Source organism: Rousettus aegyptiacus, unplaced genomic scaffold, assembly GCF_014176215.1.
Source record: "Rousettus aegyptiacus isolate mRouAeg1 unplaced genomic scaffold, mRouAeg1.p scaffold_m13_p_1, whole genome shotgun sequence".
NCBI classification, from domain to species: Eukaryota; Metazoa; Chordata; class Mammalia; order Chiroptera; family Pteropodidae; genus Rousettus; species Rousettus aegyptiacus.
Window position 1 is genome coordinate 95,818,991 of NW_023416284.1, and position 22,866 is coordinate 95,841,856.

At 34.9% G+C, this 22,866-nt stretch overlaps 1 protein-coding gene across 2 annotated transcripts in view; it reads right to left on the reverse strand.

Moving 5' to 3' along the window:
- Window positions 1-22,866, reverse strand: part of BTBD9 (BTB domain containing 9) — a 363,080-nt gene that overhangs the window by 298,059 nt on the left and 42,155 nt on the right. For both annotated transcript variants that reach the window (XM_036217549.1, XM_036217550.1), the window contains exons 4-6: window positions 21,750-22,014; window positions 13,124-13,343; window positions 10,434-10,553 (exon numbers count right to left, since the gene is read on the reverse strand). In XM_036217549.1, the coding sequence (XP_036073442.1) occupies window positions 10,434-10,553; window positions 13,124-13,343; window positions 21,750-22,014 (605 nt within the window). The remainder of the gene's footprint in view (window positions 1-10,433; window positions 10,554-13,123; window positions 13,344-21,749; window positions 22,015-22,866) is intronic.

Below are 22,866 nucleotides of genomic sequence, written 5' to 3' on the forward strand. Positions count from 1 at the left end.
AACAATATGTTTATACAAAGAATGTGCCCCAAAGTTCTTCAATAAAGAAGAGTGTTTATTCAAAATATTTGTTGACAGCTGGTTAGTGCTGATTCTAAACTAGAAAAGAAAATCAGTGTTATTGTAGTCTTTTGTGTACCAGAGCTGAATATGCAAATTAGCCAAAAATGGAGACTCATTATCTGTTTTACACTTCAAGTGTGATTTTAAGCACTGTAGGTATATATACACACACACACATCCAGAATACACATATATCTCAACAAACCATGTATATCATCTGTTCAAACTGGAAAACGCATGCATGCTTCTACAACATTAAACGGAAGGCAGATGGTAGGCACTGATCAACAGAAATAAAATAAAATCCTTCTAAATCCTACTTCCTCTAACATTCCTTCTAAGTTTTTTCTTTAGAAAAATATCAAGCAGTTCTTCATTACTGTTGATTTGCAACTTCAAAATTACAATAGGCAATGCAAAAGAGAATTTCAAAGAAGAAAAATTGTCTTTTGGCACAGACTCCCTTTCATAGTCTTAAGCAGGAGATAACGCTAACTTTGAAACTCATAGCATACTGTAGTTTTATCAGTATCTAATGTGTAAATTAGATCTTTCTATAACTGGAGGTTTAGCTTTCAAAATACATAATTACTGATCATTTTAGTCCGAATCATATTTCTTTTGCAGGGTGAAATGAACTAAAACAGCTGTTACATCCTAATAGCTTCATAATGTGCATAGAATTTCTATGACTATTAGAAATTAAACCCCCAGCTTCCTATCAGGCAGAACATATTCATGTGTATATAAGACTCATATTATTTGGAAGAACAATTATTAACTTATGAAATTATAATTTAAAACATAAAGAAGTAAGGCTGTTAAAGAAAATATTATAGCTCTTGAATGAGGTCAAAGCTACCAGTCCACAGTCATCAGTTCTCCCACCTTTCCTCACATCAATAAAGCACTTTGGGTCAAGGGAAGTCCAAGTGTTCATGCAACCACCATTCCTTGCAGGGACTGAGCCCTCTATTTCCATACTGAGAGATGAATTTTTAGAAGGTGAACCAAGTCTGGCACTCTGCCCAGAATTTCTGGCAGCCGACAAGCAATCTGGTTTCACTTCTGGTCCATTCTCCCCTGAGCTAACCTTGTATTCACAGAAGGAAGCCCTGATCTAGGGAACTTGTACTGTTTATATGATCACTGAGAAGGCTCTGATTTTATTAACCACGGGACTTGTACATACAATTCTCTTTAAGCATATTTTCTGTGGAAAGAAATATTGTAAAATCTTCTTTTCTCCTGGTATCTCCTTCTAACACTAGGGATGAAAATAACTGTTAAAAGGATTTTTCTGGAAAAATTGATTATTATCCAGGCACCTGCATTCAGAGATGATAGAGGGCTAAAGAAATTCAACAAGCTATCTGATGAGCAACTGCTATCAAAAAAATATACAGTGAAGTCCAGGAACCAGAAAATAATTTGAGACACACACAAGATATATTACGTAATTCATGGCTGAACTGGGTGATTCAAGCTATCAATGCTATCTATGAAAGGTCAGACCAATCACTGCTAAGCAGTGTGAGATAGAATTTAAATACACATAGGTCTAAACTCTCCACTGAGAGAATTTTAACTACTGAACCAATTTCTTCTTCATATTACCATTTCCTAAGGAAACAGAATTGGGAAATGGCTAATTCACAAATAAGTCTATGTCCAAGTTTTTATTTTTTTTGACCCCAAGATCTAGTTGTCCTTCCCTCTTTCCCATCTTCCCAAAAGCAAAGTCAATGAAACCTAATTCCATTAATATCATGTTCTTATTCACTCCAGAAACCATGTTGAAGGTCCTGGAAAGTCTTTCCCACAATTTCTATTAATTCCTGGATTCCTGTTCCCAGTTCTCTACCTCACCTTTGTTTCTGTTCCCTAGGCAGGAAGCTCCTGCTTCATATTAAGGAGCTTAGAGTCCCAGATGGCTTTGTATTGTATTACGTCTTTGCTTTCTAATTGATAGACCCACAGTCCCATGCCCAATGGTACCTGGCTTCTTGGTTCAAGATTTCCTAAGTTCCATAAATAGTTGGGATAACTCCAGTGTGAATACAGATTCCAAAAGGAGATTTCCAATAGGAAAACTGATATAACTAATGTTAATTTCCTTACATACAGCATGTATCCAAAAATGAAGTTCTTATGAAAATGTATTATTTTTCTAAGCAAAAGACACATGAACTCAATCAAATCCTGGTTCCAAAATAAGGACTTTCTTTACTTTTTGAGAATTTTTACTATTCTCTGGATATTAATTGTTGAAATTAACATAATTTACAGTTCACAGGGAGTCTTCTAATCTTGTTGAAATAAATTAAAAAAAACACACACACACACACATAACTTTAAAACCAAGTCCAAAATACCTAAAACGATTATACAAGGTCATATAAAAAGAGAAAGATCTCTCTGAGCTTAGCGACATAAGTAGGAGGCATGAGTAGGTAGATGGTAAACAGATGAGTCTAACTAGTGAAACAGAACAGGGCATTTTAACAAGAACCAAGGATGAGCTAGCGAAACAGAAGGACCTATTGGTAGAGAGCTTTGAGCAAAAGAGTTTAGATATGGCCAAGTCCAGTGCAAACACTGTCTTCAGCAAGTGTCCTATATACACAGCACGTCCTTTCTCCCATATTTTGCCTGCTTAATCCGCTCAATCCCTTGGTCCTTTAAGACTCTGTTCAAGTCCTCTCTTCAGTAGGATCTCCCATAACAATGCTCCTGCATACCATATATCTTTATTATTGTACCTATCATATTTTACTTTATCAATCTTTAGAAGGTTGTCACTCTTATTATGTCATGAAATTCTTGAGGGCAGCAACTGTGTCTTGTTCTTCTTTCATGCCTGGCACCTAAACTAAGTGCCTGTAATTTAGCAAGTATTGAATAAATGTTTGTTAAATGAATGTCCAAATGAATAAATCTTATATGTAATTAAATACTAGTGAGGAAAAGCAAAGCATGAGAAAAAGGATGTCTGATGATAAACTAGGTTGGTGCTATCTGAACTTAATCCTGGACCTAACTACTTGGGAAGCAACTGTTAGCACCACCAAATATAGCTGTTGCCCTTCCAGAATGAAAAACAGACAACGGCTATTTGCGATAATAGTAACAGATCATTAGTGTTATTAACATCATCTCATGCATTGGGCTTATTAAAAGACAATAATTTATATTCTAAAATTAAAAAATAAAATATAAAGCAAAAGGGCAACCCTATTCTATTTTCTCATTCTAATTCTTCCACTACACACAAAAGAATCTCAACATGTGATTATCCTTTAAACAAAATAAAATGAGAAAAAAAAAATCCTGGATTTGATGAGTAACTTAAGCACAAACAGTCATGTCTCAAAAATCTTACTGATTATTAAAATACAGTGATTTTTTTTCAGTCTAATAAGAAGATTCTAGGTGAAAATAATAAAAATACCTCAACTTAAAAAAAAAAAAAGGAATTCAAGATCTGAAGAGCTCTTGTAAAGAGAAATTCCATAATATATGAAATTTGTTTCAAAACACAGCTGAAGCAAAACAAATGAGGAGTTAAGAACATCAGGTACACTGTACTGATAAAATCTAAAATGATCTTATGGGGAACTAAGGGACAAAAAAATTCAAATCTTTATTGACAAACTGACAAAACAGACCTCGATAAAGGATTGCTACACTTCCTTTGGAGCACTGTAAAAGAGAAAAACTTCTCCAATTGTTCATCATCATCCTCAGCATTAGTATCCTTGTCGTCTGGGTGCTGTGACCAGAGTTTGGCCACAGCAGGCCCTCTCAGCATTCCCGGAAACTGTTCTAGCCAAAGAGGCAATGAAAGATTCTTCAGTGCTCCATGTCTCCTACTCTAAAGCAGAGCTATTTCTTTACTTCATATCCTGCAGAGGCAATGTAAGACTGTGATGCTGACTATTTATTAAGACAGACCTGCAAATTTAGCTTCTTTAAGGCCTAATTTCCTCATTTGTATAAATAAGGTAGTTAGTAGTATTTCTCTCATAGAGCAATTGTGAGAATCATATAAGGTAACAATATGTGTCTGACCCACAGGAGATGCTCAACAAATGTTAGACTTCTCTTCCTGTCTCTCCATTGATGTCCCATAACCCTCTCTCTTGTCCTTATTCCTCTTTTCTTTTGTTTTCTAATTCCTTATAAATATTTAATGGATCTATCCCCTTTCAGTTACTCTTCTATTTATTTAAAAATTCCAAAGAAATATTTTTAAAAACTTGTTAGTATAAAACTAAATAACTGTACTACAGAAACCCATATATCTGCTAGACTTTGCAGATGACAATTCAAGAGCTGGCTAGCACCTGAATGTGCATCTATGGACTTCGGGCATAATTAATGCCCACATGAGGAGAAAGGCTTAAATAGTACGAATAGTTTCACATGCTATTTCACAAATCACAGATTTCAGAACAATTTATATTTAAATATGATTTTATAAAAAAAAGCAATTTCAACCTCTTTGGCTCCAAGTAAAATTGTAATGATACAGTGACACCATGTGGTTACATTTTGCTTTGCATTCATAGAAAAAATGTTTCTCTGCAGGATTGCTCTACTAGTTCAATTATGAAATCAAAGCTGTAGGTAGAGGTACAATTCAAACTAAGTATAAACTAAAATGATTACTTTATAAAATTAAAATTTAAACTATTCCTTTTTAATTTATATCTAAATAAGACATTTCTTGAATTCTGAAGATGTCAATAATATAAAGGCTCAACAAATTCTAGCTATGATTCTAAAGCGTCCTGGTAAACCTCTGAGTAATGTGAAAGTGCCTACCTTTAAAAGTGAATAAATATATCAATGCCAAGTTATGGGGACAAGGTAGAAACAAAAGAGAAAAGAAAGAAGACTGTGACACACGCTTTTGTACAATATTAATATGGTAGAAAAAGAATGTTGCCATAAATAGCAATGTTTATTTTCTCACTTATTTTATGTCTTATAGATCCATACCACTGTGCAGGTACTATAATCTAATGAAGATGAGTTAAAAATTAAGTTGCATCTAATGATGGCAAGAATGAGGGAAAACCTAGAATGTATGGAAGCAATAAAAGAAATGAAAAGTGCCCTATACCAAAAGAACAGTACAGCTTTAGTATTCGTCTAATAAGGTCTCCTATAGTCTACCAGATACTTCTGAACAACATTAAATATACGCCAAAGAAAGCATAAATATCTAAAACAATGGCCAGAGGATATTCCCTTCATCCCAGCTTAAAACAACCACCTCCCATCTTAGGGCTTCCCTGAGCACCTATTTAAAACCTCTTGACTTGGTCACTATCACAGTACCATCTTCACAACATCTATAATTACCTGATGTGTTCTTACTATTTGTGTATATTTGTTCTCTCGTATTTTATGAGAGCACAAATCTTGGCAGTCTTCTTCAGTGTCATTGGCCTCAGTATCAAGAATAACGCATAGCACAAACTAAAAGGTTATTTGTGGAATGAGGAGTGATGAATGAAGAAACAGATGAGTAAGTAAGGAAAAAAATCTACTTCCTTAGCTGGTGAAGCATGCCCAAATTTTTTCTTGTAAGTGAAAGTAGAACCATTCTAGTGAAATGTTTATCATCATTTATAGCCTCTAATCTGACCACTGAGACCAGAAGACAGGTGGGCAGATGCTCTATAATACCCTTTCTTTTTTTCCATGACACATTTGCCACATAATAATTTCTTATTCTATAAAAAGAAGAAAGAGAGGGAAGGGAAACTATGATAATTAAAACACTTTGGGCAATAGTCAAAGAAATCAGTGGAACAGAGTAGGGTACATGCTAGAATTCAGTACATGATAAATATGGCCATTCACATTAGTAGGGTAAGGAATAATTATTAAATAATAGGTCTTAGTCAACTGACTATCCTTACTTGAAAATATAAACAAAAATGGATTAAATATTTAGATACAAAAATAACAACTACTAGAAAAAATTATTAAAATATAACATTAATTCTTTAAAGGTGAGGAACATCTTTCTAAACACACCAGACCACCAGAAATAATAATAATAATAAAAAGACTGACAAAAAGAAAAGGCTGACAGATTTGACAACATTTTTTAAAAAGTAAAATTCTATATGGCAAAAAGTACTAACAAAATATAAAAAACTAGTAACAAATTGCTCAATACATGACAGGCAAAAGAGTAATGTCACACACACATACATATACATATCTACTATACGTACATATGTACACAAATATGACATATATATGATCAATGTGTACATACCAATATAAAGTTCTCACAAGGCAAAAAGAAAAAAAGATAATCAACCCAGAGAAAAATATGCAGAAGTCAAAAAGAGATTTTCATAAATGGGAAGTAACAAATGGGGAGTATTAAAAGATACAGTATCTCACTGATGATAAAAGAAGTCCAAATTAAAATAAGATGTAATCATAAATTACATTGGCAAAACGTTGACAATGTCTGTATTGGTGAGGGTTTGGAGGAGTATTTTTATGTGCAACTGGTAGAAACTGGGTACAACCTCACCAGAGAGCAAGCATTATCAATATTTAAAATATGTACTATACTACAATTTTATAATAAAAACATCATAAAAAAAATTCTATTTTGATAATTAAAAAAAAAAAAAAAAGCCCAACATTGTGTTAACTGAGTTTATCACTCCTGTGCTCTGTTCTAAATTGTCAAACTGCACTCTTCTCAACACCCTTTCTTTTGGGCCTTGTCTTCTGTAAACTGAACCCTCCTAATTCTCCTCTAATCTCCCATAACAGCCCCTGGAGTAAAGATGTCTACCATCTATACACTTTGCTTCCCACTCTCAATAGGTATATCCTCAAGGACTTTGCTTTTAGGTCTGCTATTCCTCTCCCTCAACTCCCAGATTTTGCACCAAGATCACTTTTGCAATTCCAGCTACCAGCAACATTACAGGCTCTGAAATCTACCTATACCCTTCAAACCATGTTTTCAAGTCTTCTCTTTTTTCAGCAACATTATATGACTGTCAAATTCTCAGCACCATGTTGAGAAACAGCCAGAAAAAAAATTTAAAACCCCCAGGACACTCAACATTTGCCATTCCTTATTAGTGTTCTTTGTTCAGTCCTCGTCTCTACCATCTAAGAAAGCTATGGAAGGACTTGATGAGAGCTTACTAGATAGCCAAGAAAACAATTTGAAGGTTAGAGAATTTATGGGTAAAGCAGAAATTGCCTTTTTCTGAGAAAGCTGATAAAACATGGTTCTGAGTGCATATGAAAGACTGCAGCAAAATTGACAAGTTGCTTTTATTCTTCATCCCCATTTGGGGGGCTGGGGAAAGGGTATCAGTTTAAGCTTTCGGCAACATAGAGCAGTCCCCACTTAATCCACAACACATTCCTTAAAAAGACCCAGAAAGACAGAGCAGATCATTTCCCTCGATTCACTATTATGGATGGTTAGAACAATCACTCTGACTTTGAAGTCTGACATTATCCTTATTGCCACTAGATAACATCTACTACCTTTGATGAGGTGAAGTGCTGACTGAATTACATTCCACAAGATGTATGAATGGAAAATATTATCTTATATATGTTTTACCACAATAAATGCTTTACCAAAACTAAAATATCTAAAAACGGATGGAAATACACAAAACATACAGACACCCAAATAGGCAGCTTATTAAAATAAAGAGACCTGTTTAATGTATGTTTAGAATTGCTATATATGGATTGACAATATGGAAATGTGCTGAAAAGACTAGGCTCCTGAGGTAAGGAACAATTTCCTCATTAGAGCCACCATGGCCAAAGAGGATGGCAGAGATGACTCTCTTTCTCTAAAAGTCAAATACCAATTGAGAGTCTCAAAAGTTAAAAAAATGATAATTAAAAGTTTTAATAATAAAAATAACAAATTTTCTAGTACTGATATACATTTTAACCAACACACGGATAAAAAGTAACAATGAATATATATACATTTTAATGTTGACTCAATCTCTCTTCATTACTCAATCAGTGCCATGACCCCCAAGAAACCTCTGGTAATATTTATTGAGTACATACCCATATGAGATCATAGCCTGAGTACTGTACAAGAATATTAAAAGATGAGAATCTATACTCCTTTCTTCCAAAGGCCTGTAATTTTAATATGAGAAGCAAGACAAACACACGAAGGACACTGAAGAACAAAGGTGACATACAAATGTACAAATTAACTAACACAATGCAAACTGGACGCTTATGTGTTAAGAAAATAAAGAAATTTTTGTGCCCTGTGAAGTTCCTGGAAGAAGTGTATTGAGAACACTGTTTAGGCAGTCAATAAGTGATTGTGAAGATAAGATAAACCAAGAATAAGACATCCTTGGATAATCAACAAGGACTTATTCTTAGTTTCATTTTAAAATACTACCAAAACTCCAACCTATTTATTACAAAAGGGAAAATTTATGAAGGAATGTAGTAATTAATATAACAAGTTAAAGTGGTTATAAATTAAAAAAATTTTTTTGCTAATAATAATATCAAGCATCCTTCCTTTTCTTGTTATTACTATCTCTAACACCATCTTTTCTGTTTTTCTTGACCAGAGTTGGGAGCTGGCTATACCAACACAAAAACTAGCATCATGAATACAGCCAGCCTTTACAATACATAAAAGCTACATCAACAAAGCCAAGGCCACAGAGGAAACAAAATAAAGAAAAGGGAGTATATACAATTCTCATTAATAAATAAGGGTAAGTATATTTTCTAAAAGCCAGAGACCATAACTGTAGGCATATGTCTCCCTCCACACAATGGGAATTTTAAGGTGGATAAAGCAAATAGACTGCATTATGGCTGGTATTATATTCACAATGATTTGTTTTGGGAGTCATGTTCCTATTGTTCCAAATGAAATACAAACACACAGTCCTTCGGTCCATATCAGATGCATTAGTTGTTATACTGCTTATTTTTTAATCCAATACAACAGAAATAACCTGAGTCGATGCAGACTCAATCACCTTCACTCTGTCACTCTCAAAGTATCCATACGCAGCACTGAGATACAGAATCTTCACTCAATTTCTTGTCCCTCTCATTTTAATCCATTCAAAACTTTTCTGATAAATGAGCAACCACCAGACCTGAGACACTTTAGTCCTCTTTGGGGAAATGAAATTGATTTTCTTCATTTTCACACAAAAGGATCCCTGGGTAACAATATTGTATCTGGTCATAACCATACTTAAAAAAAAAAAAAAAGGTAGGCAACATTCTTTACAGTACCAGAGACTGAAGGTTTTGTGGAGTGCCTGTGGAGGAAGTAAGAATTTAGCCCAATGCTGTCAGATCATGAGTTTAATAAGTATAAGGGTGTTTTCTGACCAAGACAGTAGTGCTGTGGGGTACCCCATCTTCTTCAAATCAGCCACAATGGGAGGGCAATCAAAGTCACAGGTGGGGGAGGGGAGGGGACTGGGTAAGGGGCCACCTCCACACTCTCCCTGGTTTATACCTACCATATGCCTTCCCATCTCTTCTTGCCACACTTAACTAAATAAACCAGTCACTTTCTGCCTTTGATCCCTTGACTCTAAGGTAAAGAATATCCAAAGGCAATTTCCAAAGGGAAAATTACAACAGAAAAAAACACGACAGAATTTAGGGAGCCTTAAACCACCTTTCCCAACTCCCAAATTCATTTTAGGTTTTGCAGAATTTCAGAACCACAGTTTAAAAGATGGCTTATACCTAAAGGAAGAATATGAAGTATTAGACGAGAAGCTTACAGTACTTTTTAAGAACAAACTAGCATGGGGCTGCAATATATAAAACAGTAAAAGCTAAGATGCTCTAATTGAAGAGAGGGTGTGAGCCTTGAGCCCCACCAGCTCAGCCTCCCTTGCCCCAAACCCAACACCACTAGAAACACTTGTTCTGTCAAATACTATTGATACCCACTGACCTAGAAAAAGAACACAGATACTCAGACATGCACACTGGCATCCAAAAATCTCCTCCTGGCCCTAAGGACTGCCAGGGAAGACTCCAGAAATACCTCTCATGGCTTCTGTGGGAAGAATGCAATCCGTAACAGTAACTCTGCTTTCAAGGCACAGCATGCAGTTAAAAATGCATTTCCAAGTCTAAGTGTTCCCCATCCCTTCTTATTCCTATACATGTCAGATGTTTAATTTTTCATAGTTTCCCTAAGTTTTTAGCTAGGCTTATGTTTGGTAGCTGATATTCTAGAAAATGCTTCAGACAGAAAAGTGTAGTCTGTTTCTCAAAATACAAATCTCTTTTAAAAATATCAAAATTATTTATTAGCCATGAGCACTAACCTGCAGACACGGGCTGGAAAATATAACTTTTGCCAAGAACGACATAGATATTGTGAATGATCAATCACTCTGATCCAATCAAGTTCATCCATCGACACTTCAATGAAGTATGAATAAGACCTATGAATCAAAAGGAAAAAGGCAGAAAAATACGTGATAATAATAATACAAAGTTATACTTTAATAAAATGTTAAAAGGTACAAAAAATACACTACGTGCGAACTACATTTTCTGCAAACAATCAAATTCAGATGATCCCTCTACTGTAGCATTCACCAAACTGTACTGAAATTCCCTGTCAGCATGTCTGTCTGTCTGCCTTATTAGATCACAAGCTGCTTAAGAACAAAACCCATGCCATATTTGCCTCCCTATATCCAGGCTCTAGCATGGTGCTTGGCATATATGAGGCATGCAAGACATTTGTTCCTTTTCACACAGGGCCAGGATGCCTTACTCATACCATATTAGCAGATTAATAAAGCCATGACAAAAAGAGGACAGAAAATAAAAGTAGGTATGCCTTCTCTCTCTACCTCCCCTGCCCTGGGAGCTCAGCCCTACACTCTCAAGAGGAAAACCAACTCGAATGGTTCCCCACAGAGGCCAGCTTATCTCCTACTCCCTCCCAGTCTCCTACCATCCCACACATACATGCAGCCTGCAGAAAAATAAATGACATGGTGAAGGGATACTAATATGTGTTTCTTTTGGGTACAACTTAAAATTTTCTAGTTAATAATCTAGCAATAAGAAAAACAGCCTATCATCCTCCCCTAGTCAGGTAACTTGGACCATTACATGCTGGTCCCAAACAGAACAAATCTATATTCCCCTGTCACGAGGCAAATTTAAATTTGAGATGCAGTTATTACTTGTACTGTAATATCAACAGAAACAATCTCAGAAGATTTAGGTGACCATAAATGTCAGCCTGCAACCAACAGTTATGACCAGAAAAGGTCGGCTCATTTTGTGTCGTCCCCTCATTTTCTGCTGTCCTCTCACTCCTATTCATTTTATTGCTCAATCTCAAACTGGTTATAACCTTTTATTGAACCTCTCTTGGTTATCAGTAATGCAGGATATAATTTTACAACATATGTCAAAATCTTTTTGGCTTAAGATTCTGAATTTTTCACCTTTGTTCAGAATGATAACAACTTCTGGGAGAAAAGAACCACTATGTGGTAAACTTAAGTCCCCTGTGAATGTAACGCACATACTAAAACAAAGTGGCCTATAAATATTTAACATCATGGAAAAGAAGATAACTACTTTCAATTTCAAACTTACTAACCTTTTCTTTTATTATTTTTATACTAATTATTAAATGAGTGAATATATGTAAAGATTTTAGAATAGTGCATACCACATAAAAGTAATGAAAGTGCTATATAAGTACTATTATTACACTATTATTAATCAGATTCTTAGAATATGTGAATTAGCTCCATTTTGCCAACACATTATTATATTATATTATATTATATTATATTATATTATATTATATTATATCCAACTTGATATGTATCAGAAAATACATTCTTAATAAAAAAAGAAACAGACAACCTGGGGACCTCAAAGACCTATGCACAGGAAATGCTGACTCCCACTTCATAAAGTTTCCCTCGTATTTGGCTCTAATGTACTAAAAGGCCAGAGTGGTGGCCTGTAGTGCTAACAAGAGAAATAAACATACAGGTTTTTCGGGGTGTCATTACTACTACTATTAAGGCGTTCATGTGCAGATTCGAAGAGACATTAGTAGAGCCCTAAGAGACTTTGTACATCAGTTTTCTGGTATGGAGGGTTTAGGTTAATGATAAGCAGCAATGTGAGAGACAGTTCAGTTCTTGGTCACCCATAATGCTCTGGTATTTCAGCTGTCATGGCTGAAGCCTAGAACCACAGTGGGTGAAAGTATCAGGAAGGCAGGCAGAATCTTAAAGCTACTGTAAAACTGGATGGATTCCTAGGCTGGAGTCAACCAAAATTTTTTCAAAAATTTCTTTTGTGTTGAGGATATTTATCCACATACTAAAAAACATCTTTTTCTTCTCCCATAAGATAAAATGCATTTTAAAAGTTATTATAATACCCAAAAGTAAAGAATCAAGTAAATAATGGGAACCCATAAGGTGGATTACCAGACAACCATTAAAAGTAACAGTACAGATGAATATTTTTTAAAGGGTAGGATAATTTGCAATGTATTAACTAAAAAGTCAAGTTATCTTTTCACACATCTAATTTTTATTTCATAAAACTATGCATGATTTTACAGGTTTCTGTTTTGGTGTGTGTAGGGGCAGGGGGGGAGGGAAGGAGGGCGAGACTATCCATAAGAAAAAGCAATGGTTTGATATATACAAAAATGAATAATGGGTGGTGAGATTACTAGCAATTTTTATTTCTTTGTGCTTTTCTATATTTTCTACACTTTCCAAAATAAACACATATTCATTACTTTCATAAGGAGAAAAAGCAAAAAAAAAAAAAAAATGCTATTTTTAAAAGGAAAATACCTTTTAACTCTTCTCCCAGAGCTAAATTTCAAGAGAAATAGCCAAGTGACAACAAAGAAATAAACCATCAGATCTATAAAACCAAAGTAGATAACCACAAACTTAGGCCATCTCAATCAAACACATTATCAGTTTGTCTCTAATTCATGCTAATGACTCACCGGCTATCCCGGTCCCACAGGAGTATCCGTATGTGGTTGATAATGGATGGCTGACCTAGCTTAATCTCGATGCCAGAACGGCAGTCATCATCAATTGGATGCCTAGAAAATCCATGATCCAAATCATAATTTTGAGTATCGCCATCTAGTAAGGCAGATTTCAACTCTCCTTTTACAACTTGGGCTCCATACTTCATAGTTGCAATGTTTTCTTCTGGTACTACAGTTAAAAATAAAAAAAAATAATAAAAAAAGCAAGGTTAATATTACTTATTAAATTATTCTGTTTTGGGGGAAAAGGTAAAATTCTAGTTGATTCTAGTATGTGTCTAAAAATAGCACAGACAAGTCTATGAATAGAGAAGATATGAAATATCTATGAGGGTTAAGATACCACCCAAAGTTTAAATTTAATGACACCATGACTGCCACAAAGTGCTTGAGGACTAATGTTATTAAGAAAAAGTCAATTATACTAAAAAAAAAAAAAAAAGTAATAGAGCAAACAAATCAGCTCTGCTGAGGTCCTTCTATTAGTAGCTTTAATTTTATATCTAGTAGACAAAAATAACACGTAAGATTACCTATACCTGCCAAATGGAGTGAGCACAACATATAAAAGCAAAACAGACAGGTCAGACATCTGATAAAACAACAGAAAAGGAAGGGTTCCAGTATAGCACAGCTGTTGGTCATACATGAAATGCACTACATCAATTAATATAGCTAAAAAACAAAAATATGTCTAAAAGAAGATATATTTTTACTTTACTTTTAAAAGTGAAAATTCAGAGTCTGTCATCAAAATCAATACTATGGTTATAAGTAAAAGCCCTCCCCTCTCAAAAGGTAGATTTACTAAGTGTCAATTGTTTATGGGACTCTGAAATTGTCCAGGAAAATTTTGTTTCACTGATCTGGAACCCGACCTCCAGGTACTAACATTTTAAAACCAACACTCTCCATGGAGAGACCAGAGGCAGCATAAAATAGATGTTAAGAGTTTGAGCTTCAAAGTCAGAGTTTAAATAGTGGCTTTCACCTTTAACCAACTGTTACCACTTTGGGACAGTTACCTTCTTTGAATTTAAATTTCTCAATAGGGCAATATTTATCCCCCAGTTGTTTCTGCTTGTTTTTCGTTTTGTTTTAAGGATCAAGTAAGATGTTTGCAAAGCACATCGTAAGCTCTAAAAAAAAGACTGCCATTATTATTATTAATTATATATTTTTAAAGCACACAATGAGAAGAGAACTAAGCAAGTTTACATGCTGTAAATAAATACTAAATTTTCACAGTAAATATACATCTGGGCTAGGTGATATGAATAGGGGAAAGTATGAGCTATAATTAGGCTCTTAGGGAAAGGGAGTAAGTAATTTGTAATTGCAGATTTCTTAGAAAATGTGAGATTTTAAAAAAATTTTTCAAATGAAGAGAATGGCTCCAAAGGCAGCAATAAATGCAACTGAAATACAGTTAGAGTGGGTTAGTTAACTTGCAAAAGACTAAGGCAACTCAGAAGCAAAATAAAACAAAATCTAGTCATGCTCAACTTCTTAACACAAGAAGCTTAAGTGTCACAAATTTATAACTTCCTAAGTTCTATTAGCTCACGGTAATCATATATAGTCTTCCTATTTTTCATTTATTTAGCAAACTTTATTAATTCCTTTACCTTATTCCTCATAAAAATCCTTTGAGTGTACTGCTACTACTACTGTGTCCATTTTGCAGATGGGGGAAAGGGGGCAGAGAAAGGTTGAATGGACTTCCTTGCCCAAGGTCATATAGCCAGCAAGTATCAGAGCTGCAATCAGAACCCAGGCAGTCTGTCTCCAGGGGCTGTACTCTACCACCTTTCTCATGAATAGTTTCTGATGGGAAGAACATAGTTTCTCCTTCTTTCTCACCCCTTCCCTCTAAGATGATCCAAGACTCAGAGGAAATAAACAGTCTGATGTATTTTTTAAACATAATAGTTGGACTTAAAGTGAAAAATACTAAGTTTGAGACTCAGGTTCTACCACCCATTACCCAAGTAAAACCTCTTAGTCTCTCTCAATCTGCTTTCTCATCTAAAAATACTTTATCCAACCCACTCACAAAATTACTGTAAAAATTATACCACAAAATAATATATGCTAAAATATTGTATAAGTATAAAGCATTCTATCAGTCAAAAAACATTTACTGAGGACTCATTCTGTACCAGGTACCCAGTGAGGCATTGGGACTACCTCAGTGAACTAGACAGACAGACCCTGTCCTCCTGATGCCGCCAATCTAGAGATGAAGCAATTTATAAAGCAAGCAAGCAAACAAAAGCTTCAAATTTGGTAAAAAGAAATATAAATCCCTTATTGCTGGGAATAAGACGTGGGGGTCCCAAGTCTATTGCTGCTGACCACTAGAACCATCTTCTTCAGTTCTGACACCACTAGTCAAGGCCAAGATGCAAAAGGGGGGACTTGAACTCTCAGATTCAGAAACTGCTGCTGCCCTTGGATTTTCTCTAAACATGAGCTTCTTCACCTCTAAAGTTTATTGAGCTAGGAATAACATGCCAGGCTCAAGAGTTTCAAGTGACTGTAACTAAAAGTCTAAAATGGAAATGAAATTTCTACTGCAAGTCTAAGTCACCTTTTGAAGTTTATTTCAAGAGCACTTGAGAACTTTTCTAACTATGCTTGATATAAATTCCCTGAAAGAATCCTTCACTTCAAAATGGGAACATTTACACAAGTGGAATTCTCTCATGGTAACTATAATCTGAGTACTTCATAGGATAAAAATGTATCTCCAAGTATTTTTTTTGCAAAACCTATAGTTAAATGATTAATTTAAGACAAAATATGATCATGATAAAATTCAAGTCATAATAAAATAATTCAAACCATAAATATTCTTACTGATTATATTTGTCTATCAGTAGAGAAAAGAACTCTCAAAAAATATATAAGGTGGTAGGGATTAAATAAAATAGTAGATAATAATAGTTTTATTTACATTTGTCATTTTTGATGCATTAAGGGAAAAAAATAAGCTGTGAAGTTTCACAGCTAGGCAGAACCAAGACAATTACTAGGGGGAAAAAAAAAACTAAGGAGAAATGGTGTAGGACCTGACCCCAGCTACACAATGCCAAAATCTGAGTGAACCTGGGCTAATTACCTTGTGTTTTTCTTTAATTGGTTTACGTTCTTAATCATTCTTTACTGAACTCTCTATTACATCTAGGCTGAGATGGTTGTTCACCCCTGATGGATCATTTGGATTCACACTTAGTTCTCTGCCCACTGCAGTCTCTTTACCCAGCTTTGTCTCCTACATCATCTTCTACTCAACCTGACTTCCCTGAAGAATGTATGGATCCTCACTTTCAACACATGACTTTCTTGACAACTCTTGTTTTACCTTAACTTTCCCTGTTATCTCCACTCTCTGCAAGCCTCCTTTCCATCTTGGACAGTGCAGGTACTCAAATATACCACATAATAGAAATAGAAAATAAGGCTGGAGACTATCAAGGGTCACTGGCCTTGTGAGTCAGATTAGCACTTTGGTCCAGCATGGGCATCAATTTTCCTCAGCAACTTTAGTCAAGTTATTTATAAAGATCAAAGAATGAAAACACATAAGGGCTGAAAGGGACTTTCAACTTATTTATTTAAAGGGAAAAAAAATTCCTTAACTGCCCTTCTATGTGCCGGTCACTGCTGGATTCAGTCCACCAGCAGCTCATCAACTAATGGAGACAAGAGTTCATATCAGACATGAACTGTCTCCTCAGAGAAATACTCGGTAGAAATTTCTTGTGAGCCCCTCCCCAATTTACAGATGAAGATACTATAAACTATAGTTGAGAAGATACACAAGTAATGGAACTCAGAGTTTTAAAAGTATTAAAGTCTCACTGTTGTCATTACTGTCTTTATATGATAGATGAGACAAATTATTAAATTCTAGTTAGAAGCAAAAGATGGATTCATTCAGTCACTCATTTTAAAAATTCTATATTCAGGCACTGTACTAGATGCTGGGAAAACACAAGTGAAAAGACATAATTAGAGCCCTGGAGTTCAGTGTAGTAGGAGTCTAGGCAAAAAAGGCAACAATTATAATATCACAGTGGCAAGCTCCCTTGGTCTGAGTTACTGAAAACTTTGGGAATAGGTACATGTTACTATATATTTACAGCACAAATTTAAACACACACACACACACACACACACACACACACTTATTAATCAATAACTTAACTTGACAGTCCTATGAACAGACTGACTTTTTTAAACATATACTTGAATAGCATTCATTTCTGTTTAATTAATTAATTTATTTTTTATGGTGACATTGGTTAATGAAATCCAGTAATTTTCAGCTGTACATTTTAACAGTAGGGCGTATGCATATATATTTACAGTGTGTTTACCTCTTATAGTTAGATTACTTTCTGTCACCACATATTTGACCCCTTTTACCCCATCTACCTCCACCCTCTCCCGCCCCTCTACTCTCTGGTAACCACTAGTCTATTGTCCATGTCATGAATCTGAACAGACTGACTTTTATATAATAAGGAAATCTTGAGGATGGAAGTTGTAATATAAACCTTGCTATAAACATGAAGAAACAAGAAATTATTATTCTCTTTCCCCAAGTCTAAAACCCGATATAAGCAAAACAAAGTATAACTCAGCCTGAACAGAAAAAGCACTAACTTTCAAGACAGAAATAAATCTCTCTACAGCTAAGGCAAAACAAAACATTAAGACAGTGGCTTGAGTACAAGTAGCTCAAATACCCTAAGGAGGAAAAAAACAATATCATTAAAAGGTAATTCCCTTTTCCCAAGTTTATAAATAAATGCTCATCATTATGTATGCACAAAATTAAGTGCATAGATAGTCTAAGCCACCTTCCCAGAAAAACCAACCATTGCTGGTAAGTTAAAACATCCTTTTGGTCCTCTTTTTATTTTTTTAAGAGGGGAAAATCATTATAATTTAGTAAAAAGCCTTGAGATATGCAGCTCTAAGAGTTTAATCTTCTGGTAACCAATATTGATAAACTCAAAGAAAAGTAATTAGAAAAAATATACTAATCTCTAGTCCCAAGATAAGAATCTCTCTACATTTCATGATAAATCCCCAAAGACAAAGAACCCATATCCAGGGAAGAATAGAGAAACAAACAAACTTGCTCAATAATTTTGAAATAAGCAGAACTATCTTTCCGGAGCTTCAGCCCAGGAACAGTTCTGAAATTTTAGACCCCTTTTTCCTTAACAATAAAGAAATTTGATGAAAGAAATAATTATAGAAATGTTTGGATAATATTTACTTAGAAAATAACTAACCTATTTTTTTTAGGACCTGACAGAAAAGTGATATGCTTCCTTAGTATTTATGTTATTGATTTTACTATTCATATAATTAAAAAGTCAGAAAAATGGCCTATTCAGTAATTTCTCAAGTTTAGAAGTTAGATAAAAGGTTCCCAAACATCTGTATAATCTTTTCCTTGAGTTCCCACTGAATTATTTCAAAATGAAAAATTTAACATTTGTGAGCAGTAGCATAGTACGTCATTCCAGGACTGAGTGTGCCCCAACTGGCTGATTATTCCTTTTCACGGTAATTTCATGGGTTTATTATAACCCAGTTCTGACATCTATACTGAGCAGGTGATTAATTCCAAGCTACCCAGTAACTATGTGAAATGTCCAAAGCACCTCCATGATCCTACAGCAATGTCCCAAGCCTAGACCTACAAGGAATCCAGTTATGGGGCTCTACCAGCACCTCAAATCAAAACTAAGGCAAGAAGAAGAAAAAAGAAGCTTATATAAGAGGGTCCAACAATAAAGATTTAAAAAGCCTAAAACTGTACTACTTGTCTTGCTACCTACCTCTCCCCCTTCCATTCTCCTACGCTTTATCCAAAGCTGACTGACTCTCAACTAGTACCATTCTCTAGCACCTCCAATCCTTTCCAACACTTCTCCTGACCTGTTCTATCTAACTATACTATTTCTCTACCACCTTGCACTCCAATTCACACAGCAGATGACCAACACATTGTATTTACTCTTTTCAAACCCATGGCCTAATTCCCTATTTATCTAAGCTTCTGTCCAGACTCACCAACTCACCACAAATTTATATCTAAAGTTTTCCCTCAATTCTCATTCTCATCGACCTCCCAGCATCACTAGATACCACTGACCTCATGTAAAAACTCTCCTCTATTAGCTTCGGCAACCCTACCCCAGTTTTCTTCCTACCTCTCCAATTCTTCCTTCGCTGTCTTCAGTCTCCTGGCTACAGGTCTTCTCTTAATCACAGACTCTGATCTTTACTTCTTTCTCTATACTCTAACTCAGGTTTCAACTCTTTTATGACCAGCTTTGACTGCTTCCAAAACATCAGCAATCTGCTTCCATTGTTTATTAGACTTTCTCCTTGCATTCATTCACCAAGTGCCTGCTACATGCTTTTCAGTATCCTAAACTTTGAGGATTCAAAACTCAATTGGCCTTACAAAGATTATCTCTGCCTTCAAGGACAAAAGACATACAATCAATTTTAAAACGATGTGATAATTCCTACATGTACATACAGAGATGAAGAAGACACAAATAATATGATAGCAATGGTTTCCTATATTGAAATTACACACATTATCTGCATGCATTATTTCAATTATTTCTTATAACTAGTAGATATAAAACTAAAGGTAAAACTCCTTATGTAATTTAATACCAGATCATACAACTAGTAAGTGACTAATTCAGGATTTGAAATTAAATCTGTCTGGCTCCAATATCTATGCTTTTTCTTCAATACCCAATGCAAACAAATCTAAATATGATGAGTCAGGAAAAAAGTCTTGGCTAAGATCAATCAGTATTTCAAGAGAGTGTCTAAAGCCACGGTCAAGGAAAAGATTGCTCAGTAAAATGACTAACCTAAGAAAGAACTTAGAACTTAGATGTCCCCCAAAACCCTCGAACTCAGTAAGTCTAAAAATAAGCTCAGGATCTTCTTTAAAGAACTACTATATTTCATTAATTCTAAAACACATGTTTTTTAAAATTTTAACATTTCTGAAACTGGTACATAAACATAATAGTGTGTCATGGTTTAATTGGCAATACTGTTTCCTTTCTTAATGGTACATAAAACAATGGTGCCTCAGAATTTCTGGTTTCTTAGATTTGATAAAATAAGGTAACTTCCTCCTAAATGTAATCCTCAAATTTAAATCTCCTATACCTAATTTTTTAAAATAATATCTCCTCTATATATCCATTATTGTCCATTTTCCCTACCATCACTCCAGTTTAAGGTTGTATGTATCAAGTGTGCACAGATTAAATACCTTCCTCACTGGTTTCCCTGAATCCAGTGTTTCCCTATTCTAAATTTTCAAGTACAGCACCATAGATCAATCTTTCAAAACTACCATGTACTCATGCCCCTCTCCCTCTCTAAAATAGCTTCTCACTACACATAAGCAAAATCCCATGATTTTGTCTGAGCTAGCCTTTACAGACTTTCTTTGTCATTAATCAACATAAGCCTTCTACTCTAGTCAAGCTCTTCTGTTCATGGTCAAATGTTCTAACTTCTATTAACCTTACCAATCCTCTCATCTGAAATGCACCCCACCCTGATGCCTTTTATATCAAATGCCAAGGCTCACCCCAAGTTTCATAATTTCCATCAATTTCCCTCAATCATTCCAAGCCATACCCTCTTCTGAAATTCACAGCATGAAACCATTTTGAACACTGCTGTATTTAACCTTCATGGAGGTATGTCTGATTTCCACAATAAAATTAAAAGGATCAAAAGCAAAGACTATATGTTGCACTTATACAGCATATTTTAGTGGTTAATTACATAGCCTCTGGAGCCTAACTACATAGGTCGGACTCCACGAAACTTTCTGTGTGACTTTGGGTAATTTACTTAACCTCTTTGTGCTTTAGTGTCCTCATTTATAAAATGGAACCAATAATGGAACCAAGTGTCCAATTTGTAAAATGGAACAAAATGGAACCAATGTAAAATGGAACTAATCCTCAAAGGATTGCTATGAGAATTAAAGATCATGTAGGACTGTAACTGAAACATATAAGCTCTTTCTAATTGTCAATTGCTACTGTTTTATTAATAAGAAAAGTTACCACATAAGTGCTGGAAATGCTACATAAGTGTTAGCTATTATTATTATTTAGAATCTCCGTATCATGGTACCTAAAATAATAATAAGTATAGAGCATGTATTTAGTACTGATTTGATGGAGGAAAAGAGAAAAAGTCTTCACATGAGAAGAAGCATTTTTGAAAAATATCTATTTCTGATATTCTAGGGAGCAGCTGGAGAAATTTGTCCAGGAATGGCAAGAAATACTTATTTTGGGGTCTACGACAGCAATGTATTCTCAGGAGAAATTAACAGAAGAATGACAAGAAAAAGGTGTTCCATAGGGAGCAGAGCTATATGTTCTTAGACCCACACATACCATCTATACCTGCACTATAGTTTTTAGCTGAGATTGTCATAAGATGCACACAAAACTTCTTGGTGAGATTAGGATAAACAGGTACTTACTGAGCATGCCTCTATAATTGAGGTCCATATCCCGGCTCTCTGATCGAACTTTAATGGCATCCAGAATGGCATCAGGAGACAATAGCCCTGAAGGCCTCACAACATTCAGAAGTTCAGTGAGACTCATCAGAGGTAAACGCACAGCCTGCATGATTTCAGCATGATTCTCCTTTGAGTTGTGCTTACACCAGTTTAACAAAGCTAGGAAAATATCTTTTTCAGGAGCTGCAAATGAATCTCTTAATACGATGTTTAAAAGTGCTGTCTGAAAAGGAAAAGAAGGAAAAATCCCAGTTATTATGGAGCTCAACCATGTAGAGGATCACCCAATAAAATCTTACAGAACTGCAACTATCAGTTATATTTAGACAATTAACTCTTTTTGACTATCTTTTGTATTCTTTGCGCCACATACTCTCTTGTACATTATGGCTGTGTGAACATCTGTAGGCATCCTGTACCACTACATCAAATATCTAGTCTTTCCAACACATCTGCAGCCATCTTTTAATAAAACAAAAAGAAAAGTGGCAGTGCAAGAAGCTGTCATTCCACATAGGTTCTTCAGGAGAGTTTTCACTTATGAGTCAGTAAGATACATCTGCCATTTACATTTCAAAATCTTTTGTTTCATACTCTTACTGTACCATCATGTTTTTGATTTACAGATTTTCAGACTTCCATCCAGCAAAATAGGTGGAACCCTCAAAGACCCTGGCCTCTAAAAATAAAGTAGGATGATAAAAATTATAGTTTAAACACAAAGATATATAGCTTTTCAAATAGGTATTCATATTCAAAATATCCAGGCCCTAAGAGAAACATAGAAAGAAGAGACAACCGCCAGGGTTCAGAGAAAGACTGGAGCAAAACAATTTTATTCCAGGTATTACACAGCGTAAAAACACTATTTTATAGTGAATTTCGAGTCAGCAAAAAAACAAAAACAAAAGAGTGATCTAAAGACATCCAATGAAGCATCTGATCTCCTTTATGAATTTTACTTCTTGTAATAAGGAATTATTAGTTGTACTCTCTGTCAAAGAAATATAAACCAAAAAATATTATGCAACACCACAAAGGAGCCTATATGACTGCCATCACATTGAAATCAACC